This window comes from Eumetopias jubatus, unplaced genomic scaffold (genome assembly GCF_037043125.1).
Source record: "Eumetopias jubatus isolate StellerSeaLion01/CBP00866 unplaced genomic scaffold, mEumJub1_p1.0 scaffold_15, whole genome shotgun sequence".
Taxonomy (NCBI): Eukaryota; Metazoa; Chordata; class Mammalia; order Carnivora; family Otariidae; genus Eumetopias; species Eumetopias jubatus.
The window spans coordinates 40640200-40663505 of record NW_028274821.1 but is presented as its reverse complement, the minus strand read 5'-3'; the positions used below and the strand labels follow the sequence as shown (position 1 = coordinate 40663505).

At 36.2% G+C, this 23306-nt stretch overlaps 1 protein-coding gene across 7 annotated transcripts in view; it reads left to right on the top strand.

Annotated features, from left to right (window-relative positions):
- Positions 1-23306, top strand: part of NFIB (nuclear factor I B) — a 436652-nt gene that overhangs the window by 401151 nt on the left and 12195 nt on the right. For 3 of the 7 annotated variants that reach the window (XM_088019179.1, XM_088019180.1, XM_028107282.2), the window contains exons 8-9: positions 3642-3826; positions 21463-21551. In XM_088019179.1, coding sequence (XP_087875305.1) covers positions 3642-3826; positions 21463-21551 — 274 coding nt within the window. Of the gene's footprint in view, positions 1-3641; positions 3827-8151; positions 8318-11400; positions 11484-21462; positions 21552-23306 lie in introns of all 7 variants that reach the window. The other 4 variants (XM_088019178.1, XM_028107281.2, XM_028107279.2 and 1 more) reach the window with 2 other exon arrangements.

The following is a 23306-nucleotide window of genomic DNA, read 5'->3' as shown; positions in this document are numbered from 1 at the left end:
TTTGTGAATGTATTTTTAATTGCCTTTATTGGAAAGATTACAATCCCAAGAAATTAGAAGATATGGGATACATAGTTATCTTAACTGTAGCTTCAGGATTGGTCCCGACTCTATATATTTGACAAAGGAAAGATGGAATTTCAAGTGTGTTGCTGAGTTTGGAGTATTTCCAGAGGCATTAAGATATACAGACACTGTTTCCAGAGATGTTATTTTCTATACAAAAATCGATACTTAATTACTTATTTAGGAGTGAAATTAATCAGAAAAATAAAAGAGGTTCTTTGACAATTTTTTTGGTGCACAAATAAGTGTGGGCTAGTACACTTCATATTATGTCTAATATCTTACTTTACATAAGAAAAAGAATACAGTATTTCACATTTATACTTTAAAGAACAATTAAACTAAATCCCCTTTCAAAAATTAAAAGTGAGATATAATTAATAAACAATACTGTATACTTTCTACCTATTATTCTTGAGACCTAGAAAGGAGTGTATTGAATTTTTGGTGGAGAAAGTTTTGTATATAAATACGTTTGTAGCAATACTCTTATTGCTTTAAATTTAGAGATAGGCAATTTTTTATTCTTCCGACAAAATGAATCTGGTTTTTAAACCTTTACTCAAAGGATATAACTTCAGTTATAAAAAAAGTCTTTAGCTTTGATCTCTAAGTGTATGTTGATACATATCATTGCTATACTTTAAAAATGCATGGCCTTCACTAAGAAAATTATAAAATTAAGAACGGAATATACAAATCAAATGTGGTATAAAATATTTATATTTGTAGTGTTTGTACTGCTAGAATAGGTCAAAAAAGTCGGTAACTATTTTACGGATCTGTAATATTGAATATTTGAGCAAAATTCACTTGGCAGTCAAATCATCCATGTATTATGACACCTGATTAAAATATTCAGATTTCTGACATTGGGAAAAAATTAAATAGTACACTTTTATATAATGAACCATGGAAACCTAGATAGGCCTTCCACCTTGGTCCTTCACCAGATACTTACTCAATATGTAATGTATTAGGGCCTGTGGTAGGCACCTTGGTCATGAGACACAGTTTCTGTCCTTAAAGAGCTCACGGTCCAGCAGGGAGACAAGGGGACCACATCAGCTAGGCATGAAATCTGAACAGGACTAGACACTTTGAAAAGGATTAGATGCCCAGAAGAGATGTGTTCTTCCGTGAAGTTTAGAGAGTGAGTTCGCCACAAGAAGGAAGAACAAGGCAGGAGGAAGGTTGTTTCAGATGGAGCGAACGGCCTGTTATCAGGAAAGGTCACTGCAGCAAGGAACTGCCATCTATCCAAGGATCCACAAATATCTCCGTGTGGCCTGGGAAGAGAGAGCGGCCAGACATGAGTCCATGAAGTGAGGCAGGGCGGGTTCCCTACAGCTCTTGAAGACCGTACAAACCTCTGAAGTTGCTGGGCTTTTCTTCTGGAAGCAGTAGGGAGCCATTGAAAGATTTTTAGCAGAGAAGTGACTTGCCTGAGATGGCATTTTACAAAATTCGTTCATATGAGACTATAAAGGCTGTATAAGACTGGAGGAAAGGAGAGGAAGGCTTGCCATTAATGTAGGCAGGAAATACATGTACATACATGTATGCATGTGTGAATTCTTTCATAATGAAGGGAAACATCTTCTGCCTGTATTTTGCTTTTCCGATTTTCAAGGACTAGAATGACCTTTATTGAGACGAAATAGCCATTTTTACTTTCAGTTTGAAATACTACATTCTACTAGCTTCTCTTGGGCCAGCCACAGCTTCTGTGAGCATAGTACAAGGGAGCCCAGAGCCTGAGCCCTGATTCGATATGTGCCGGTTCCATTGAACAAAGATCTCTTCCAAAACCACCTGGGCCACACTGATCTCAAGCCCAGGGGCACCAAGATGGAGCGGCGTATATATTCTTCAAGGGTTTGTGTACAGATGCAGGCAAAGACCATGGTTACATGGTCTTCATTTAGCTGAGATTAAGAGCACTTCAACACCAAGTTAAAAAGATGCCAGACTTAACTTAGGTGTTTGCATCTCCTTAAATTATACTTTCTCAAATGTGTATATTTCTTCAACAAAGTCGTATGTCAAAAAGGAGTTTCGTTTGAAGAAATATGTAATTGTTCTCTGAAATGCATCCCTTTGACGGAGGAGGCACACACTTCAGTGTGTGGAAAGATCACGCGAGGCACTTGTTTAAACTGTACTTTCTGGTGCCTTACTCCTGGGGGGAGTCAAGACCCAGTAGTCTGTGTTTAGGCCCAGGAATCTGCATTGTAACAACGATCCAGAGGATCCCGAGTGACCCGGACATTCAGGAAACAAAGTTGTGACCGTAAAATTGAATTTATGATTCTTCCCTGAGATACATTCTTAATTTCTCGTATTTTCTGAAAAAAGCTTTCTTTGGGGAAGATAAGTAATATCCCTTTAAAAGTATATATATATATATTTTTGCACATAATTACAAAGTTGGAGATAAGTTAGTCCAGATGATTTTCATTAATAGGTCATGGAAAGAACTTATTTTTCTTATTGTTTGCTAAGTTGTCTCATAAATCACTAAACATTTATCATATGTAATTTCCTATGATTTGGATCAAAATATTAAATAGAAACAGACATTTAATCTTCATTTCTACATATACTCGTTGGTACTCTTAATTGTACTTATGTGGTCAAATTCCTCAACCTTATAGAGATAATGATTGTGCAGTTATATTCTTTCCCATTTTTGAAACTTAAGGATTATATTTCAAAAACTAAATAAATTTTAGTCATACTGATGTTGAAAAATTACAGCACAATTAAACATCGTCTACATTGCATATGTTTTATATATTATTTCCCTTTATAAAATATGTGATTTATTGGTTAGTTAATATGCCTATATGAAAGTTTAAGTTCACATTTCTGTGGGTTTTATTCTTGGTCTTATCTTAATAACATCTTTTAAGCTACATGTAATAAAAGTTAGAGTAGGAAGAAAAATAGTTACAGAATAGAGCTCTTTTGGTTTTGAAAGGAACATTTTCATTAGGAAAAAAGAGTTCCCAGGCCCTATGTTCACACGTTCATAAGCATTTGTCCAACAATCAGGTAATTATTCAGCACATTATTGTTTCCTAATTACTGGCTTCTCTTTTAACCAACCACCCGCTAGGACGTATAGGGAAAATGTTTATTTAAAATTGGAGTACATTTCTGTTTTGAATTTCGGTAGAGAGTCTGTGGGTGCCCCTGCCTTTTAATGGATGCTGTGAGTTGGTCTGGACTCAAGACACAAAGACTTTCTGATCAAAGATTGTATTCTGATGGGAAATAACTCTGCTTAAAGGAACGTTTTATGAAATATTGGCTTAACCTATAAAAGAGAAACTTCCTTTGTCTAAGCATTCATAGAGCTGGAGAGCCAGATCGCTAGTTCCTCAGAGTGGGGTTGGGTCTGCGTGTTCTCCCTGCCGGCATGGACGAGGGAGTCCTGCAGGGGAGTGTGGGTCGGTCATGGGGAAGTGGTGAGGAGCCGTCAGCGTGGCGGCCTCGCAGGGCTCTGGGGGGTGGGCCGGGGCAGCGGGCACCATAGCTGACGTCAGTCTCCCCTTTTCTGTCCTGTGCAGTCATCTCGACTCGAACTCCGCCTCCACCCTCACCGCTGCCATTTCCAACACAAGCTATTCTTCCTCCAGCCCCATCGAGCTACTTTTCTCATCCAACAATCAGATATCCTCCCCACCTGAATCCTCAGGATACTCTGAAGAACTATGTACCTTCTTATGACCCATCCAGTCCGCAAACCAGCCAGGTAAAAATGAGAGAGCAAATAAGATTAGAGCCTAAGGGAGATGGCACAGGTCTGACTCTAAGACGTGAAGCTTATTCAGACGGTATGTCTGGCAGAACATCAAGCTTTTGAAATCCATCTTCAGGAAGTTTCTTGGTGACTCAATAAGTTTTTATATAAAGGTGGCTGAATGACAGGTAGGAAGTGTCTTGCCCCAAAGGGGCACATTTGTGAAGATGTTTCTGGTTTGATGTTTTTGAATTTTCATTGACTGAAAAGAAAGTTTATGCAGAAAGTACATTGACAAAAAAGCTCAGAGCTGGAGTTCACACCTCTGAAATACCTGGTTTAACGCAGAGACAGAGTGCTTATTTCAGGCAGGAGCAAGGTATGCGCTAAAATAAACACACACAAAAGAACTTACAGTTGTATTTATAGACCAACTATTAGGTATTAAAATAAGCTTTGGTAATGTAAACATTGTCAGTGTTTGATGACTACTGGAATATTCTTTGCACAGACATGACTACATTTAATAATGAGTGCTATTACCAGAAGTGTCTTTTCTTTTTTCTTTCTTTCTTTCTTTCTCTCTCTCTCTCTCTTTTTTAAACATTGTGCAGTGGTTTTAGGGACTTTTATTGTATAAGTGTAGTGACCCATGTGCGTTTCTCACTCCTTAAACGTGTGGCTTCTTCTTTAGAGAGGTCACTTCATAGTGATTTGATACAGGACGATTTTTCATGATCAAATAGATAGGCTTTGTGCCAAAGCTGGTACAAATTGTAATATCCAAAATCTGTAATGTAGTTTTGATCTTTAGGTCTGGTATTTGGCATTGCTGCTTTACTTTCAAGATTCCTGCCCACTCATTATATCTTTTAATGCTCTGAGAGATTGTCATAAGCATTCTGTCATCAATGCTGTTCAGTTACTAACATGCCAGTGAATAGTATGTGCTTATTAATTTAGAATTAACATAGAAAAGATCTGAAAAAATCATTTTTGGTCGTAATTGTTAAAATGAAGCAAAATGGTCTTTTTTGAACGTTTTATTTTGAATAACAACATAGCCAGCACCATTTGGGTTACTTAAAAAGTTACCTGTACTTTTAGTTCTATCGACTAATAATACTAAACTAAATACACCATTCTTGAGTTGTGACTTTGTAGTTAAACCATTTGTATTTTAGAAGAAAATGTCCAAATGGTATAGCACTTTTGATGACTATACTAAGAATTACTAAGTAAAACAGTGGGATCTTAATATATCAGTTTAGAAATAAAATTTGCTGTCAGATCGTGGATTCAAGAGTCTCAGTTCCATAGAGCATTTTGCTAGACTCAGCTGGGAACAGTGCGCACAAGGTCTGATTTTAATTTGTGTAGAATTTCCATGAATAACAAAGTCTAATTAAGACATCCATTAAAAGTCCTTAACGTTAATTCAGTGTGGAAAATCTTAGAGTTCCATTGGATTTTTTTTTTTAACTGATGTCTTAATTAGACACTGTTAGGGGAAAAATTATGCAAATTAAAATCAGGCCCTTAGTGTTACGCATTTCTTTAATTATTCAGTGCTTGTTTTAGGTATATTTCCATTTCTTTATAAGTTAAGAGGGCATATTAGGTGATAATCTGCCTATATTGTTCTGCTTTTCTTCCTATTTTTAAGGTAAAGATCCAGCTTCTGAGAGAAGCATCTTACTTTCATCTCAATTAAAAAAAAAAAAAATCCCCTCTCAGGATTTTGTATAATAGGAGCAACGTGCTAGCAGGGTAATCCTTTCCAAATGCCGTTCAACTTCATCTTCAGATAAGATGTCTCCCTTTTCATATCTATGGTGTGAAAGTTCATCTAACAACCTTAAAAGAGAAGCCTTAGAGTATAGCTTCATCTGTTTGAACCAGTAAAAAACCCAAAAGGAATAACCCTCTCATTCTTCCAGACCCTGAATTCCAGAAAAGTTGTCTGTATCGGCTTGGGACCGACTTGCTTCTTTGTCAGTTTTATTCTTTTTAAATGAGAGAAATGTCTGTTGGTTCATGTCGATTCCATTCCAGTAGACAAAGCTTGCAGAATGGGCGAGGTAATATCAGATTCTGTGGCAGCATTTTCTTGACATTATTGTCATTCTTCTGTCCCGTGTTCTCAGGTAGGTCCTATCCAACTGTTTTGGTGAACACACTATACAGAAATGCTTTTTACTACCGAATGTACCACCAGTGATAAAACGAGGTCGCTCTTCTTTCTTGAGGAAGATACATGAAACAGTCTTTTGCAATGTTCAGATAACCAGAAGCTGATCGTCTGCTTTAGAAAAAAACTACTTTTTCCACTTGAAAGAAAATGCGTCTTTCTAGTAAATTGCAGAACTGTTTTTATGGGCACATCATAGCTCCTTTGATTTTTAGCTCCAACTCAAAACCAATTAATTAGCATTTCAAAAGAGGACTCTTGACACTTACCTGTTTAGCTCTGAAAATGGGAAAAATGAGGGCTTGTTCACCTGTGGTTCACTATCCCTTCCCAAATTTCCTCCAGCCCTGCACTGATTTTGATTTGCTAAGTCTAGCAACTGAGATGCCTCATCCTCCCCACAGCAATTTGGAGATTAATTGCATTGCTGGTGCACCGATTAGACTGAGACAGTCATGCTATTCAGTGGATTATTTTAAATAAAATTAGTCAAAAGATATAACTCTCTCATAGGTTTCCGTAGGGGGAAACTCTGGTCAATTTTCCCGACATAAAGTTAAATACTTAAAATTACTCATGATGAATAGGCAGGATATTCAAGAAGTCCATTTTCTTTATAGAATAAATAATGTGGCCTCTGAGGAACCCAACCAAAGACTTAGTTCATGTCTGTGAGTTACAGTATTTAAGTGTTATTAGCTGTTCATCTTTTTGTCTAAAGAAATGTCTCCTGGTAATTTATGTGCAGGTATTTAGATAAATATTCTGCTTCATTGCATTCTTTGCCTTTAACAGTGCTGATTATAAAGACTAAATATTTGTGGAGAATATTCTCATGGCAAATTGTTATGTACACCATACAGTGGAGAATTCCAACATGAGTGTAATCAAGAATAACGTTCTCTGTCTAGAAAAATACATTCCAGTTTTTTGTTTTTTTTTTTTAAGCAGTGTACCCTTAGGATTTTTTCTCCTACCACAGATACTATTTTCATACCCGGGGCTAAAACGCAGATATTAATATCTTTTCTATCATTGCCCTGGGGATTTTCTCAGTTGATTCCCACAAATGTCAACAATAATGTTTTGTGTAGCTCCCCATGCCCAGCCATGGAGGAGTAACTTAAGTAACAAAGTATATTCGATTGCCCTCTGCTTTACTTGAGCACATTTTCTTTTTAAAAGATTTTATTTATTTATTTGACGGAGAGAGACCCAGTGAGAGAGGGAACACAAGCACGGGGAATGGGAGAGGGAGAAGCAGGCTCCCCACTGATCAGGGAGCCGGATGTGATGCGGGGCTCCATCCCAGGACCCCACGATCATGACCTGAGCCAGGGGCAGACACTTAATGACTGAGTCCCCCAGGCTCCCCTGCTTCAGCACATTTTAATTGACTTTAGAAATCTTTTATTTGTAGCTGTAAAGTCAGGCCTAGTCCATCATTGTATATCATGGTGTGGACCTGAAATTTTAAATGCTTTTTAAATATCATTCTATCTGCTTGTATGAGTAAATCACCAAAAGTGAAGCGGAGATCCTCGATTCTAAATGGCTGGATGTGTGTGTCCGAGCGTCCCTGTGTGTGACGGAGAGCTAAGAGGTTTTGAACACAGAAGATGGGCCTTGACTATAAATGATGGAAACTATTAAGTTTGATGTGTTTGAGCTCCTAGATTACCCTCGTCTTCTTTGTGTCAGTGATAGCATCATTAGGTGAGAATTGTGTTCTGAAAGCCCAAACAGACTCACTACAGAAAACGAAGAGCAGAGAAGAAGGAGGCGTGGCTCAAATTCTTACTAGCTCAGGGAGGACTTACATTGTTGCCTTGGGCTCAGCATGTAAGTCTCCACTCGAGTCTTCTGTGCTACTGAATGAAAGGATCAGTCTACCTGGCTCTCAGGGGTGTTGTAAAGATGAAATTACCGATGTAAAGTGTTTTGAAGGTGAAGACTTTCTTTGAAACGCTGCTTCTTCTTTTTACTACTAACCGCTAGTTGGTCTCTGTGACTCAGGCTTGAGAGGGCTTGTGGCGTCCCCAGCAAGTCCGCAGGGTTCACGCGGCCAAGTGTGCGGAGTGGAGTTGTTGGACGAGACGACTGCCTTTTGGATTGTTTCACCCGGCATTCTGTTTTTGTTTTGTAGCCTAACAGCAGTGGTCAAGTGGTAGGGAAAGTGCCTGGCCATTTCACACCTGTCTTGGCACCCTCTCCCCATCCCAGTGCAATGCGACCTGTGACCCTGACCATGACAGATACTAAACCCATCACTACATCCACTGAAGGTGAGGCAGCTTCACCTACAGCAACCAGTAAGTATTTCTGTAGGAAATGAGAAATGTCCATCAAGAGGCACCATTGGATACCTGATCCAAGGTGGAGAACACGGCAACTTTTCAGACCCGATGGAGATTTCTCATTTATGTGGAACTAGCAGGCATGTATGTGGCCTGTCTATCACAAGCTCTCTCTTATCAAATTTCAGTCCGTACATCATATTTGAAAAGGGAGAAGCGTATTTGTTTGAATAAACAGCTCTAACAAAAATGATAAGTCATGCCTGCTTGTTCAAGGTATACATTGAAAAGACACTGAATAACATAATGCAGTGTGCAAGGTTTCTCTGTCACCCAGAGAGAGATCAGATAATTGTTACTTATTGGAGCATTCCTATAGAAATCAGTGCCCTTCACAAGGCAGACTGAATCAGTGCCTCTGAAAGATAATTGCACGTTTATATTACCGTAGGTTATGTCATTGCAAAAAAACAGTTACACGATGTTGGGTGTGAATGAGAACATTTCGAAGCTGAGTATGAGGCACATGTAAGCTGCTACCTACACTTTCATTGTCTGTGACTTTTTTTTCTTTTTTTTGCTTTTTAACATGGCTTTTAACATGGCTATAACATTTTAAATGTCAGAGATTTAGCCAGTGAACTTAACAGAGAACATACCGATAAACCAATGATTCCTTTGCTTCTTCATACAGAATACTCATCAATACACAAAAAATTATTACACAGTTTTTTAATTGGCTTCAACCAAACTACCGGCTCCCTAGAACTAGTATAGTGGAATTGATAAAGTTCCAGGCAGGAGTAATTAGCAGGCTCCTCATTAATTATGCCTTCTATATCTGAAATTCAGAGGTTCCATTTTCTTTCCAAGAGCAAAAAAAAAAATTGAGATGCTCTGGAAATTTGTAAGTGAACGTACAGAGACACCACTGGCTCTTTCTTTCTCAGGCTTTGGAAAGATGTTTTCCTTTTTTTTTTTTTTTTTTTGTTTTCTTTTTTCTTTTTTGGTGACTTCTGAAAACCTAGGAAGGAACACTACAAGAAAAAAGGACAATACTTTGAGGGTACAGTGAATTGAGCATTTCTTTCTCAAAATTCATGAGGCCCCATAGCCTAATCAGTCCATGTAGGCTTATAATTCCCATCAATAATCATTAATTTTTGTAATTGGTCTGTTGGTAGAGGGTCCAGTGAGCACTTCCCTGAATGCACAGATGGATGAAACCCAGTCAAGGAAGATTAAAAATTCTTTTGTTCTAAAGGTTAGCTATATACACTACGGCTGCTAAAATACTTGTAAAAGTGGATGTGTTGGCTTCTTTTAGCAAAGTCAGCAATTTAAATAAAGGTGAATAGAAAACAAAGATTTTTTTTTTAAGGTTTTTGAAAGACCATCACATGATAAATGATTCAAACCAAGTTCTAGAAACTTCAGGTACCTACTCTTCTAGTGACATTAATAGATGACATTCAAGGGAGGATCAGACCCAAATGATCACAGCTGTTGTCAGCCTGCTTGCTAATGCATTGTTCTTATACTCACCTAGAGGATGGTCAAAAAGGGATCTGATTTGACTAATAAAATTACAAAATACTCAGAAGGAATATCTTGGTTTGTATAAAGACGGCTGTATCAGCCCATTTTCCACTCCTGCATAAAAGAAATACAGTGAGTTATTTTCTTCCCTATACACAAACTTGGAGCTCTAGCTCCCGATCCAGCACTGATAATGAAAAATTGGCCTTTGAGCTGATAAGTCAATAAAATTAAAGAAACCACATAGACCAGGGAAACCTCTTTCTCATGGCTGAAAAGAGAAAATACCACAGACTTGTTGCCACTCTAAAGGGTGAGGCTTTTCTCCAGCTGTCCATGCTGTACATTGAATTCCAGGGGCCTGGAGATCGAGTAGGGGCTCCGCCCTTCTGGCTGTCCTTGGATGGGCCCCTTTATTCAGGAGTAATTAATGCTGAATTGTGAGCATCTTCACTGTTTTAAAAAGTTGACCTAAAAAAGCCTCAATGGATCTAATTCTGCAACCCTTCAAATGAACATGGCAGAATTAATATATTTGGTTAAAAAAAAAACTTTTAAAGATTAATGTCTGGATTTCTTATTAATCTGATAGCGTTAAACCAAATATTTTAACTTCCTTCAGACCCGTAGATGTAACAAGAATGGTGAAAATGTAGTTCTGTTTTTTCCGGCAGGGAGCAACGGGATTGCTTTAGTGCTGGGAACTCCTTTCCTTGTGAAAACAAACAGAAATCTTTAGGAATAGGGAGATGTTTTCTTTGGAAAATTCACTGTGCACCAAAAGGCACCTCTACAAAAAAGTACTTACAAGTTGAGAGTAAATAACTTAAGGAATATTCACCATAGGTACTTAGTGCCTGGTGGCCAAGTATTTCAAAGGGGCCACCGTCCCCCTCCCTGGACCAGTCACAAGAAATTGACTTTTTGTGCTTATGGAAAATAAAGAATTTTTTTCAAAAACATGTCTATCAAACTTAAGGTCATTTTCACACTAAATAGAATACTGACCTAATTCACTCTATAGGATATCATAAATATAGGCTTCTCCCTCATGTTAGAAATATTAGATTTTCTCTTTAGTAAGACATGTTTTTTTCTGTATCATCAAGCATATCTGCTTAAATCCCACTCATTACAAGCTTTTTCCCAATAGACTTTCAGTCTTACATTTAGAATCACAGACCATCATTGATTATCCCATTATTAGACAACTAATATCTGGTGAAACAGGACAAGTAGGAAAAACCTTTCTACTTAGCCAGTCCTTGGTTCTCCTGCCAGGACTATAACTGGAGCACGTAAGTGTGAGATGTCCACACCAGAGGCCGGCATGTGGTTGATTGGACAGATTTCTGGGGAGGGGGATAAAGAAGTTGAGTTGAGGTCAACCGCCATTTCTTTTATATCACTTGGTGTTCACTCAAACAAAAGAACAGAGAAATAGAGACACTTTTTTTTTCGGTTGCAAATCCCACGTCCTGGGTTTTCTTTTACATGGACAGGGTATTCATTCTGATAGTTCACAATTTTTATCTTTGTTTTTGTTCTTCCTTAATCAGCCTACACAGCCTCAGGCACATCTCAAGCCAATCGATATGTGGGACTAAGCCCAAGAGACCCATCCTTCCTACATCAGCAACAGGTGGGCACGTTTCACCCAGGTGTGATGGTGTAGCACGCTTTCCGCATTGGTGCTCTCTCCATGCTGCCTCTCAGATCTGGACTCAGAATGGGGCTCCCGGGGCTTCTGGGAAAGAAACTGATCATTTCGTTTTCCAGAATATTTTCTCATTTATCCTTTGTTTCTTGCCTCTCTAAACAGGGTTTCTCAAATTGGCTCAAGACCTTTTCCATCTCTGTGGCCTCTATCCATAACATCCATGAGTAACAGGGTCTTGGCCAGGGTATTTTTCTCAGTCTTATTGGCTATTGAGAACTTACTAGCCTTTAGCTTCCGAAGACAAAAAAATTGAAAACTGATTGAAAAGCCCATTAGAGTAGAAGCAGTACACAATTTGTGTTTTTGAGCTCTTTCGTATTTTCCAGATGTTTTACTCCTCATTTTGGACCTTTAGTCCAAGAGGATGAGTTATGAAGCTAAAATCTCGGGCGACACATCATTCCTGTTTTAATAGGTTTAAATTGGTTTACTGATTTCAGATGTGATAAAACACTTTTTTTTGTTCTGCTTTTTTACATCATTTATGTTTCAAGTAGCATTTTAAATTTCACATCTCATTAATGCTGTAAATTTAATGCAAATGAAGTGTTTACCCAAACTGTGAAAATATACAGCCAGGATTAATGGTGGCTTATAAACAAATTAGCCACAGTCAAAAGCATGGAACATACCAATACAGAAATCCCACGATTCTAGTTATAGGATGACAGAAATAATTCCAAACACTTCAGAATTTAAATATGTTTTTATGATGCATATGTTTGCTGCTCTCAAGTTCTGATAGCAGAGCGGCTTGAAATTAACAGTGTGCAAAATATTAAATAGGGAAAAATAGGCTATCATGAATAAGAAAAAGCTGGTATAAACTAACTGGCTGTTCGTTCAAAAGTTGAATGCGCGTGTATTGCATCTGTGTTTTTACGTATGTGGTCAGCCCGCGCAGGGACCCATGCCTGCTTCTTTTGTTCTGGACTTGCCCGCCTAGCTCGTGTTGTATCTCTCTCTGTGCCTCCCACAAGATTCCCAAGTCCTGCCCAGTTGCGGACCAAGGTAGCAGACGGCGTAGATCAAAGGTCACCACATGCAGAGTTCAGAGAAGAATCATAAAGATGATAGCTTATTCAAGATATTTGACATTGTGCCAGATTTTTAAAAAGCAAAACAAAACAAAAAGAGTGAGAACTAACTGAAAACATCTGTACACAGTTACAGAAATACCAAATAATAATTAGCGGTTTTGCCCGCCATTGGCTTTTCAACATAATTCTCTGGAATGTTGCTTTTTTTCACCTCTAAAATTGCTATAATGTGAAATGTGTTATAATTACTATAATATGGTTCTATTTGACAAATGTATATGTTCACTGTGTTTTCTAAAAACATATGTAGGATTTATAGGTTTAGAGACTTGTTCTTTTAAAAATCATTCCACATATTTTCAGAAATATTTTTACCATGGGATTTGCATTATTCTTTATGACACATCTCTACTTTGTAGTTAATTTTTTAATTCACAGACACATGCCTCCATTATTTAAACCTTTAGCCCCAAACACATTTAGATTATACCCAGTTCCATGTATTTAGAAGCAGTCTTCCCATCCCCCTGTGCTAACCTATGGCAGTTTTAATATTTTTTTTATATTTATCACTTATGAGTAATGTTAGAGGCTCAGGAAATTATGATCACAAAATTTCATCATGCAGAATTTACTTCTTTTTTCACATATCCCAAAGATAAATCAAGAAAACTTAGCAAGCATCAGGAAAGCGTGAGTCTTAAGGTAGATGGAGTTCTGAGCATACTTTAATTGAGATATATATATATATATATATATATATATATATGAGTTCTGGAACTATAAACTTTTCTCATCAAAGACCACCACTTCTTATTTAAGTGGGCAATGTCAAGTGAAGACCCCTTACAATATAAGTAATATTTGTTTGGTCAAATGCGTTTGATATTTATGGAACACACGATGTGTCTTGATCCTTGGAAGAAAAAAGCTATAGAAGCTTCAGAGCCTAACATGTAATGTTCAATTCTATTGAGGATTGGTATTTACCAGGCAAATGGATAACTTGCCCTGTATATAATGGAAGACTTAGTGCTAGTTTTTGAAATGAAGAAGCTCAATATGCCAGATTTATAATGAGCTGCAATTTTGAGGCATGCAGAAAATGCGTGTACATGCATCTCATACTATACATGAGTATTACTGAAGCAAGGTTCCAGTTAAAACATTATTACTTTTATGCTTTTAAATTTTAAAAGAACCACTGAGCTGAAGTTTCAGGCTTACTATCCAGGAACAGAGGGACAGAAATAGTTTAAGTGACTTAAGTAGAGTAAAGGTTATGCTTTCGCACAGCAGAAATGAGATTGATTTACTGTGTCCTTTCATTACTTTACAAAGATTTAAAAGAGACCACTCTTGTAACAGCAGGTTCTAAATGCATTTGGTTTAAAGCACTCAGTGATGAATGAAAAGGAAAATCAAGGGGTACATGAAATAAAGGTAATCAATCATTTTATATTAGCTAGGAGAAATTCAAAATTAGAAAGGCAATGGATTTAGTCTGAGAGAGTTGTTTTAAACATTCCCCATAGCCTTTAATATACATGACCCCTTAAGAATAAATATTGTCACCAGGTACATTCTTCAGTTTATTGGCGGCTGCTTTATAAAGATTTATCCTTTAAGGTTATGAAAAGTATTGATGTGCATTGTGCTGTGCTATTTTTTCTCAGAAAAGAACTTTAATATAGCCTACATAAATTAGGGTTAACGATAAATTTAAAATTGTTGAATAATTCTGACTATCTTATAAATAATCTTTCCACAAGATGACAATAAAGCAGACCCTTCAATATAGTCGTTTCTAACACACAGGGACACTGGCCTTCTTCGATTGAGATGGCCAATGTTAAAATTAACCCTATACTCCACTTGTAAGAGTAATATGTCCATATTGGCAAATTTGACTCCTAAAAGTATATGCTTTTATGCCCATCAACTTGGTACACATACAGCTGTTATTAGTAATTATACATTTCTGTGCTCCTTGATAATGGTTATTACTGATTATTATTGGTCGCTAACTGACTTGAAATAACTAGTTTTTTCTGACACAGGAATGTCACCTGTCCCTGCAAATATTGATATCTCATTTGAATCTAAAAAATAAAAAATCCATAATCATGAAGAGTAATTCAAAAAGATTCATGGAAACCAGTTGATAATTTGCTATTAAAAACAATCCTCTCCAATTGGTCATAATAATCAGCTCATGCCAGCTGATCAGGACTTGAAATTTTTCCTTTGTCCCCTAACACAGTCTTGTGTGTTGTGTGGTTCAAGGTCTGGAACTAGACTGTCTGTGAGATGATTGACTTAGTTCATGCGCTCACTATGGGCTTGGGGAGATCTTGAAAGCAGACATCAATTGGAACTCCATATTCTTCTTTAACTTTTCTGTTGGAAGATGGTGTGGTGGCTTAAAGAACTCCTGGGTCCTGCTTTGGCAAACTGAACTCTGTAGTCTCTCCTGAGAAATGTCTTTTTTATGATTCGGAACTTTTTCACAAGTGTCAAGGACCTCCTCTCTGACCTCACTGCACAGAAGTTTAGCAGAATGCAGTGTTTACCTTTCTTCACACTGCACGGAGTGCACGGTGCACATTCACCATGATAGGCAAGGAGGGAAGTATATGTCCCAAGTTTTGTCTCTTTGACAAAATGGGAACTCTATAGCAGAGTGTTGGACTTTGCTCATAAAATACAGAAATTATTCTATAATCCAGTCTACTGATTTTAGCATAAATGGTGAATATGAGACAACTTACTTGAATTAACACCAGTTCCTTATCTGGTCAACCTCATAATGAATTTGTTAAATCTCAGGACTTCTTTCTTTGCTCTCATTGCAAGTTGTGGGATCAAAGAAGGCCTCATTAACTTTTCACCCTTCTATTTGAGTGGAAGGTTATAATAAAAACATAAATCTTTAACTATTATACATCAGTACAACATATAAAAAAAATCTTACTGCAAGTTGGAAATAAAAGTTTGTAGCTAAGAAGCTTCTTGTTTGGAAATAAAAGATTGCTATTTGAACCAGCTATTGAAAAGCATATTAACTTTTGATATAGATTTGAGATTTTGCTAAAATAAATGGGAGGTCCCTTTTGCCTTTCCAAAGGGAGACAACAAAGTCAAGTAAGCTCTAGTTTGTAAGATGTAAGGCTTGTTTTCTTCATCTCTCAAAATTATAATCTCCTGACTGTGTATAGCACTTATTAGATCTAATGAATGCATGGCCTGATCAACTCAGGTCCTTGCATTATGTACACGATTGCATGGATTTTATTGGTGCTTGAGCTTCAGCATGTTACATCTCTTGCATGACTACTTAATGCTATTATTTCAGTTTCAATTACTGGGCCACCTTATATCAAAATATTTTCAACACTTTCCTTGATACAGTTTTGAAACTCAAATTTGGAGGTACTTTTCATTACACTGGACATTTCTGTTACACCAGATGGCCTTCCTAATAAGACATTGCCTCTGTAGGATTTTTTTTTTCAATTAAGATATTAATTGAAATTTCTTTATGTTGTTTGTCCTGGCAAATGGCAAAGCCAAAGCTAGGTATATTGAGACCACTGGAAAGGTAGTCTTTTATTAGAGGCAAGCAATTGAAAGGACACAAGTGGACTATCAACAAACTTTTCAATAAAGTCAGGAAGCAGGCTATCAACACTTGGGCTGTTCTTATTGTGTCTGTTATCATAATTGACAGCTTGACGTAAAACCCTATCACATGACTTCTGGGTAGGTATGTAAATGGATAAGAGGTCACTCTTCACATATGCTAGCTGGAGAGGAAACACATTTAAAGGAAGTTTCAGTCAAAATAACGGCTATGCAAATGTTTAGCTTTTTGGCTAGTTCTTAAGTTTTAAAAAAACCTTCCATGGTCTGTTTGATCATTCATTTATTTATTAACTTACTTTGAGTAGTTATCAAATGCTAATGTCCAGATAGACCATTCTAATTAATGTAAAAATAAAGTTATGTTTGCTGTAACCTTAAATTCAATCAACAAAATCACAAGGGAAAAATTATCTTCTTCCCTGAAAAAAATACTTACTTTAAAAAATCTAAATTGAATCAGGTAAGTAGAGGAAATTCTGAAGCTTATAATTATAGCCATTTTAGCTTTAAATATTCTTGGGCTGCACATGAAGGAGAGTAGGACAAGAACAGTGATAGGCAAACTAGTGTCTTGGGTGAGAACCAGGGATTAGGAGTTTGCAAGTGTGGTTTTAATGTTGACACAAACAGGGCATGTCTGACCTTGGACAAGTCCATAAACTTTGCTGTCCTGTATCCTTATCTTGGAAAGGAAAATGTAGAGGTTGAATTACACAATCTCTGAGTTCCCATGAAACCTTAAATTTTACAAGTTAAAGTAGTCTCCATCTAAAAAAACCTTTCATTTTCTGATACTTATGATTCATGATCAGTTATGTTTACTTTGTTCATGGGCTATGCATACCCATTTAAAGTAATTCTACTGCACTGATTCAATTAAATATCAAGAAGCATGGGTTTCCGAAACTGACATTAGAATTTAAGGTACCAGGATGATCTTGAATATCTTTTTTTTTAATGTTTTATATGTCTTACATATAACAGTTTCATTCTGAACATTTTGCTTGTTCAGTAAGGCTACACCCTACTCATTCAGAGGCCATTTTATTTGCTCCATGGTGAGTAATTAATAATAGCAATAAAATAAAATTCTACTAATCTAAGAGTTAGAGGGGAGTTTGGATATTGGAGTGTTAATCTTTTTAAGCATCCCCTCAAAAGCTCCTCTACCCCTCAAAAATCTGTTTCCTTGAGGCTATCTGGAGAAATGAAAAAAACCTGAGGAACATAAAAACGTACCTTTCAAGCTATTCCCCTGAGGGTCCCTGTAAACTTAAAAAAAAAAAGTGAGAAGGTAAATTTGCCTGTGTTGATTATTCTGTTTACAGTTTAATGGTTTATTGGTTCAACTGAGAGCTGTTGTCATCATGAGGGACTGTTAGTTCATCGGCCTGTTTGCTGAGTCTAGCAAAATAGAACATTTTGCTTACCTTCTTTCCTTTGTTCCCAAAGCTAATTGCTAAGCATTTAACAAAAGCCCCTGGTAATAACAATGGAGGGCCCTCATTTGAATAAACAAAATCTTAACTCTGAAATCACAAGCAATATTGATTCTTTATGGCTGTCAGCTACCTACATGACTATGTGAGTGTAGTGTAGGAAAGGCTAATGATTCAAATCTTAGGTGTTTTCCCTTACGTAGATTTTTTTTTTCCTATGTAGATTTTTGAGGGAAACTGGTTGGACCCATCCTTGTAGGCAAGGAACAATGTTCTTATTCCAGAGACTTCATAGAACTCCATCCTAAGAACATATGCAGTGAAAACTTAACCTTCACTTCTTTCTTAGTTTGGACTATTTCCACCTTAACCCTTTACTCATAGCTTTTCTGGAGGAGAATCTTACTTCTTTACCTCACCTTCTGCTTGCTTTTGGAATTCCGGGTATAATTGTTTTAATATAAATTTTACCTTAATTTTCTAGATAGTCTAATTTCATATTGATAGATGCATATAAATTAAAGAATTAAAATTATTTATGTGAGTGTGCATTTCTATAAGGATATGCATATGCTCAGGTCTGTCGAAGACTCTATATTGTTACAAAAATAAGAATTGCTATCCATCTCCAAACTAACAGACAACTTTAGTAGACTAAATTTCTAAACTAATCAGTACCTAGTGTTTTAAGTTTGATTACATTGGAGAAAGCAAGTAATTTCCTAATTTTTGAGGGAAAATACTTGGAAAAGCCATTACAGTGTTATTGAAGCTTAGGTACCACTTAAAGTTTTAAAATTTAATTTAAAAAGACTCAAGAGCTAAAGTATGTAACACTGACTCCCTCACAGGACAGAAACTGGGAAACCATCATGCCAACCTCAAATAACATTGTCACCTATTATTTTAAATTTATTTAGAGCATAATGTAAAAAGTTTTCGTTGTTGGGGATACTGACTTACATTAATACTAAGAACATTTAACATGCCCCAAAAGGAAGCTTTAATACACCTAGTATTAACCTTTTATCACCTAGAATCTATTCAAAATTTGCTAAGTCAGAACTATCTTTGTCAGTCTTCGTAATTGATCTTATTAGGAATAATGTCATGGAAATCTTTAGTGAAGAGGTGATTTCTATTTTAATTATATGTTTCCCCTACCACACCATCACCTTTAAAATTTCACTTTACTAGGAGGTTTATTAATTCAAAGATGCTTTGCACAAAAGAAGGTTAATTAATAAAGTAAGACCGGAAAACCTGAAGAGACTCTTGCTTAAGTGACTTGGCTTAAGTCATTTATAACAAATAAGCATGTATAAACCTGTCTCCTCAGAAATTTTTGGGAATGTTCATAAATGCTGCCTCACAATCTAGGTAACTAAGTAAATATAATTTATATTTTTCATTTTCAGTAACGGAGAGGAAATTAACTCAGTACAGATTAATATCCTGCTAAGTTCTTTGGCATCTAGATTACTGCTAACTACTACATTCAGTGATCATTTTGTATGTATTTCATATTTTCTGTTTGAAAGAAAATATTCCTATTGAATTTATCTTAAGTATGGATGAAAGTGAATAGCTATAGTCAGGTTTAACCCCTTTGGGACTACTCTTAGGAAAGAAAAGCCCAAAAATACATTGATTTTAAATGTTACATATGTGGCCAAAGGTAGCCCACCTGACATATTTTAGGATGGTAAACAAACAAATAAACGTAACATGAGCAATGTGAACAACAAAAAACTAAGCAGTTTACAAATGCTTCCTTTCAAGGAGACATAGGGTTCCTGTAATTGTTTGTGAGACAAGTCACTTCATCAGCGAGTAATAATTAGGTTCACACGGTTTTGTGAAAGCATCTTTTTCCGAGCACTAGTCCAATCTAAGCTGAGAGCCCCCCAGAAACTAACCTGAATTTAGCAGAATTATCAGGAGTTGTGTGTGAAGAGACACCTCCATTCTTGAGAATGTTTAATTGACTGAAAACTAGGATTTTCACTGACTACAGCAGAATCAATAAGTGGTCCCTAAGGTCATCTTTACACAAGCTCGTTTTTTTTTTAACTGTTTTTAGATTATTTTCATAGTACTGCTTTTAAAAAACATATTTTGAAATAGACAGCTGGCTTACTGTTGCTGTAAAAAAACAAGTTCAGGTTGCCCCATCACATTGCATTACTGATTAGATAATCCATTTGGAGAACTTGACAAAAATCTCGCCATAAAGTTTGTGATCTGTCTGATTTTAAAACTAAGCAAGTATACATTTTCTCCATCATGCAAGTATGATGGTCCATTTTAAGAATATTTTTCATTCCAATTTAATTTTTTTACTGGTTTATGGCTTCTTCATGAATACATTCTGAGACGAGTCTATGTATCTATCAATCTATTTATCTGGCCATCTATCAATCTATCTATCAATCTGTCTGTCTATCTGCCTACCTACCTACTTACCTATCTACTGACCTACCTTAAAGGAATTTTTTCAGTTCTTCATAAAATTACTTTCAACTAAAATATCAATATAATGAAAACATGTGTTTTGGAAATTTTAAGGTGGTATTTTTGGAGACTCATAGATCTGTAGAAAAGTGTGCAAAACGATTATTATAAAACTCGCAGAATCACTGTTACTTAGAATGTGTAGAAACTCATTGGTCTAACAGGAAAGGTAAAGGTTCTTAATAGCCAATTTTTTTTTAGCTATAACATTATCAGAAAGGATTACAATAATTTATCATCAGTTTAAAGGCACTTTGGCTGCAATCATCATCTTGTAGAAATCCTCACTGAAAAGCAGCAAACAGGGTTCAGTGGATTGCTGTAAGTCAACTTTACAATGTGAGATGCAGTTCATTTACAGCATGGCTATCTAACAATTAAAAACCATGATCTTCTAGTGGGGTGTCCCCCCGCCCAGAGCCAGATAAGTTTACTTTCTTCAGCATAAAAATAAGCAATATATCTTTTCAATAAATCTGCTAGCACTGTAGGGCAGCTGTGAGCCAAACAGAGCTGGATAGGGTTACTCGAACCCTCTTCCAAAGGGCAGAGCTGAGGACTCTGAGATCTGGGAAGAATTTGTTTCAGCTTGTACTCCGAGCATTCCTCGCTCTATTCAGATGGGGTAAAGTATTTTAAATACCATTACTCGGAGTTTAAAAAAGAAAATAGAAATTCTTATCAACTCTTCCTAAACGGTGCCTCTTTGGCTAAAACAAAATTAGGAAACATCTAAAACAGAGTGCCTTGATGCTTCTAAACGTAAGCTAGGGGGGACGTAGAGATGGGGTCTTTACTCCTCTAAACTGCATGTCTCCTGTGTTTTGCAAACTGCATGCTTAAAGTTATTGATTATTTTACTCAGTGCAGATGATTTGGTATGTTGCATAAAAAAAGCTTTTTTTATTTTCTTCCTAAAATATATCTCTCTATTGAATATTAACGTTTGCTTTTATTTCAGCTCAATTTGTACTCTAATAATGGCTAATTGTGATGTTCTAAGCCCTCATTTCTCTTGTATGCTTTAATTAATAGAGAAGCATATTGCAGTAGCTTTTTCTAAAAAAAAAAAAAAAAGAAGAGTCTAGGAAGTTTTGCTTTGCAGAGTAAGGTTTTTCTTTTGCTTTTTTTTTTTTCTTTAAGTTGCCTCTTGGGAAAGTAAGGTTAATGCCATGTACAATACTAGTTTGCATGTGTTCATTTAAATACTAAAAACTGTAGTACTGCTCGATCCATATCTGACTGCTAGGTTTCAATTGACAGCTGAGGATTTGTGACTGGACCATGAATCAAAACGGCAGGCATTTATACCCCAGTACCAGTGAGGATACATTGGGAATTACTTGGCAAAGGTAACATTTTAATTATTTCCAACCCTACACTTACACCTAAAAATTACCTGAGCTATAGTGTTTTGTTTTTAACTAGCTTTACAGAAAATATATGTTAAAAATTTAGTTGTTTTGGCTTTACCATCCCTCTTTCCCTCCCCTCCTCCTTTCTTTCTTATGTAAATGCAACTTCAAATTAATTTGGGACTGTAGCATATGCTAAGTGATCATGGGAATTTCTAAGTGCTGTCAAATGTTTTCAACAGTGTATAAGTTGGGGGTGGGGCGGGGAGAAGGTTTGACACTTAGATCTTAGGACCTGAAAAATGAAATCATAGTTCTAGGGAAGATTTTTCAGCTATTTGAGGTTTAATAAAGCATTGGTTTTTTCGCATTATAGATTCTTCTCACTTCAGCTCTTTCCTCTACTGCTAACTTTGAACCATTTTACTGTTCACTTATTCCCCTGTCAGAAGGGAAAAGCCAGAAGAAAATTTTCCGGTTAGTCAATTAAACTGTTAACTGGCGGCACTCATTAATTCTGGAGTCAGAAGATTGTTGAAATCAATAGCTAAAGAAGGAATTTGGTTGAAATAAAGTTTTAACTGCTGTTCGTTGATATGAATCATTGAGAACTGAATTTATTTGGTTGGCTGAGAAAATTATTCTAAAACTTCATTTTCGAAACTAGTTTGATATTGTCTTGTGTATTGGTTTTGGAAAGTTAGTAGTGCTAAGTCAGCTTCTTATGTATAATTTTAATAAAGATCAAATTGTGTCAAATTGACAAATTAAATAATTAAGATTCATGGCATAATCATATGTAATAAGAGATAAAAATTTATAGAGAAGAGTGAGGTAATCCCATAAGGAGTTCACCAAAAGTAGAGCCAACATAATTTTCCAACCCCGCTATAATTATAATGCCTGGGTGAAAAGTACATACTCTGATACCAGTTGTAAACGTGTTGCCCATCTCCATTTTACTTGATAGAAACCATTGAAGAGTCGAGTTTAAAAGAATTCAATTAACAAAATGTCCAGTTTTATTCAGGTGAAAATTATTTGGAGTCCATTTAAAAATGTAATGAGTTTTTTTTAATACTCTTCCTAAAACGAATACGATAGGACATTTCCTCTTTTTAAAGATTGGTATAGCATCCACTTTAAAATGTATACATTTTTACATATTTTAATTTTTTCCCCAAGAAGCTTATATAATTCCTCCATTTGGAAAAAAATACAACATGGGCTTATAAAAAAGAAAATAAGCACAAGGACAGCATCTTATTTAAATAGTCTTAATAAGATTATGAATTAAATCCAATGAAAATGTCTTATTTAAGTGGTCTTAATTATTTTTAAGTTAATTTAATTGGATTTGATAACACCATGTTTGGATTTAATTTGATTAAATAACTTCCTGATAGTCTGTGTTCTCTGTCAGCGAAACGGACTCTGCGTCTAAACCTTACCGTATTGATAAGAACTGCAAATCAGGTGAAGTCTACTCGTATTTTTAAATGTGGCTATAGCTGTGTGAACCTCTAAATCTGTGGATTTTCGATTGACATTTACTTCTAAAGTAGGCTAGCACCTCTATAAAGAACATTAAAGCCAAATAAAGATATGTTATTGGTGATTTGAAATATAACCGCACCCAGTTCCCAGTCATTTTTTGAATCAAAAGTTGATATCCCCGAAAGCGAAAAGGTGAGTGGACAATGAATCACCACAGAACACATGGATCGGGGTGAATTAATATGATGACTACAC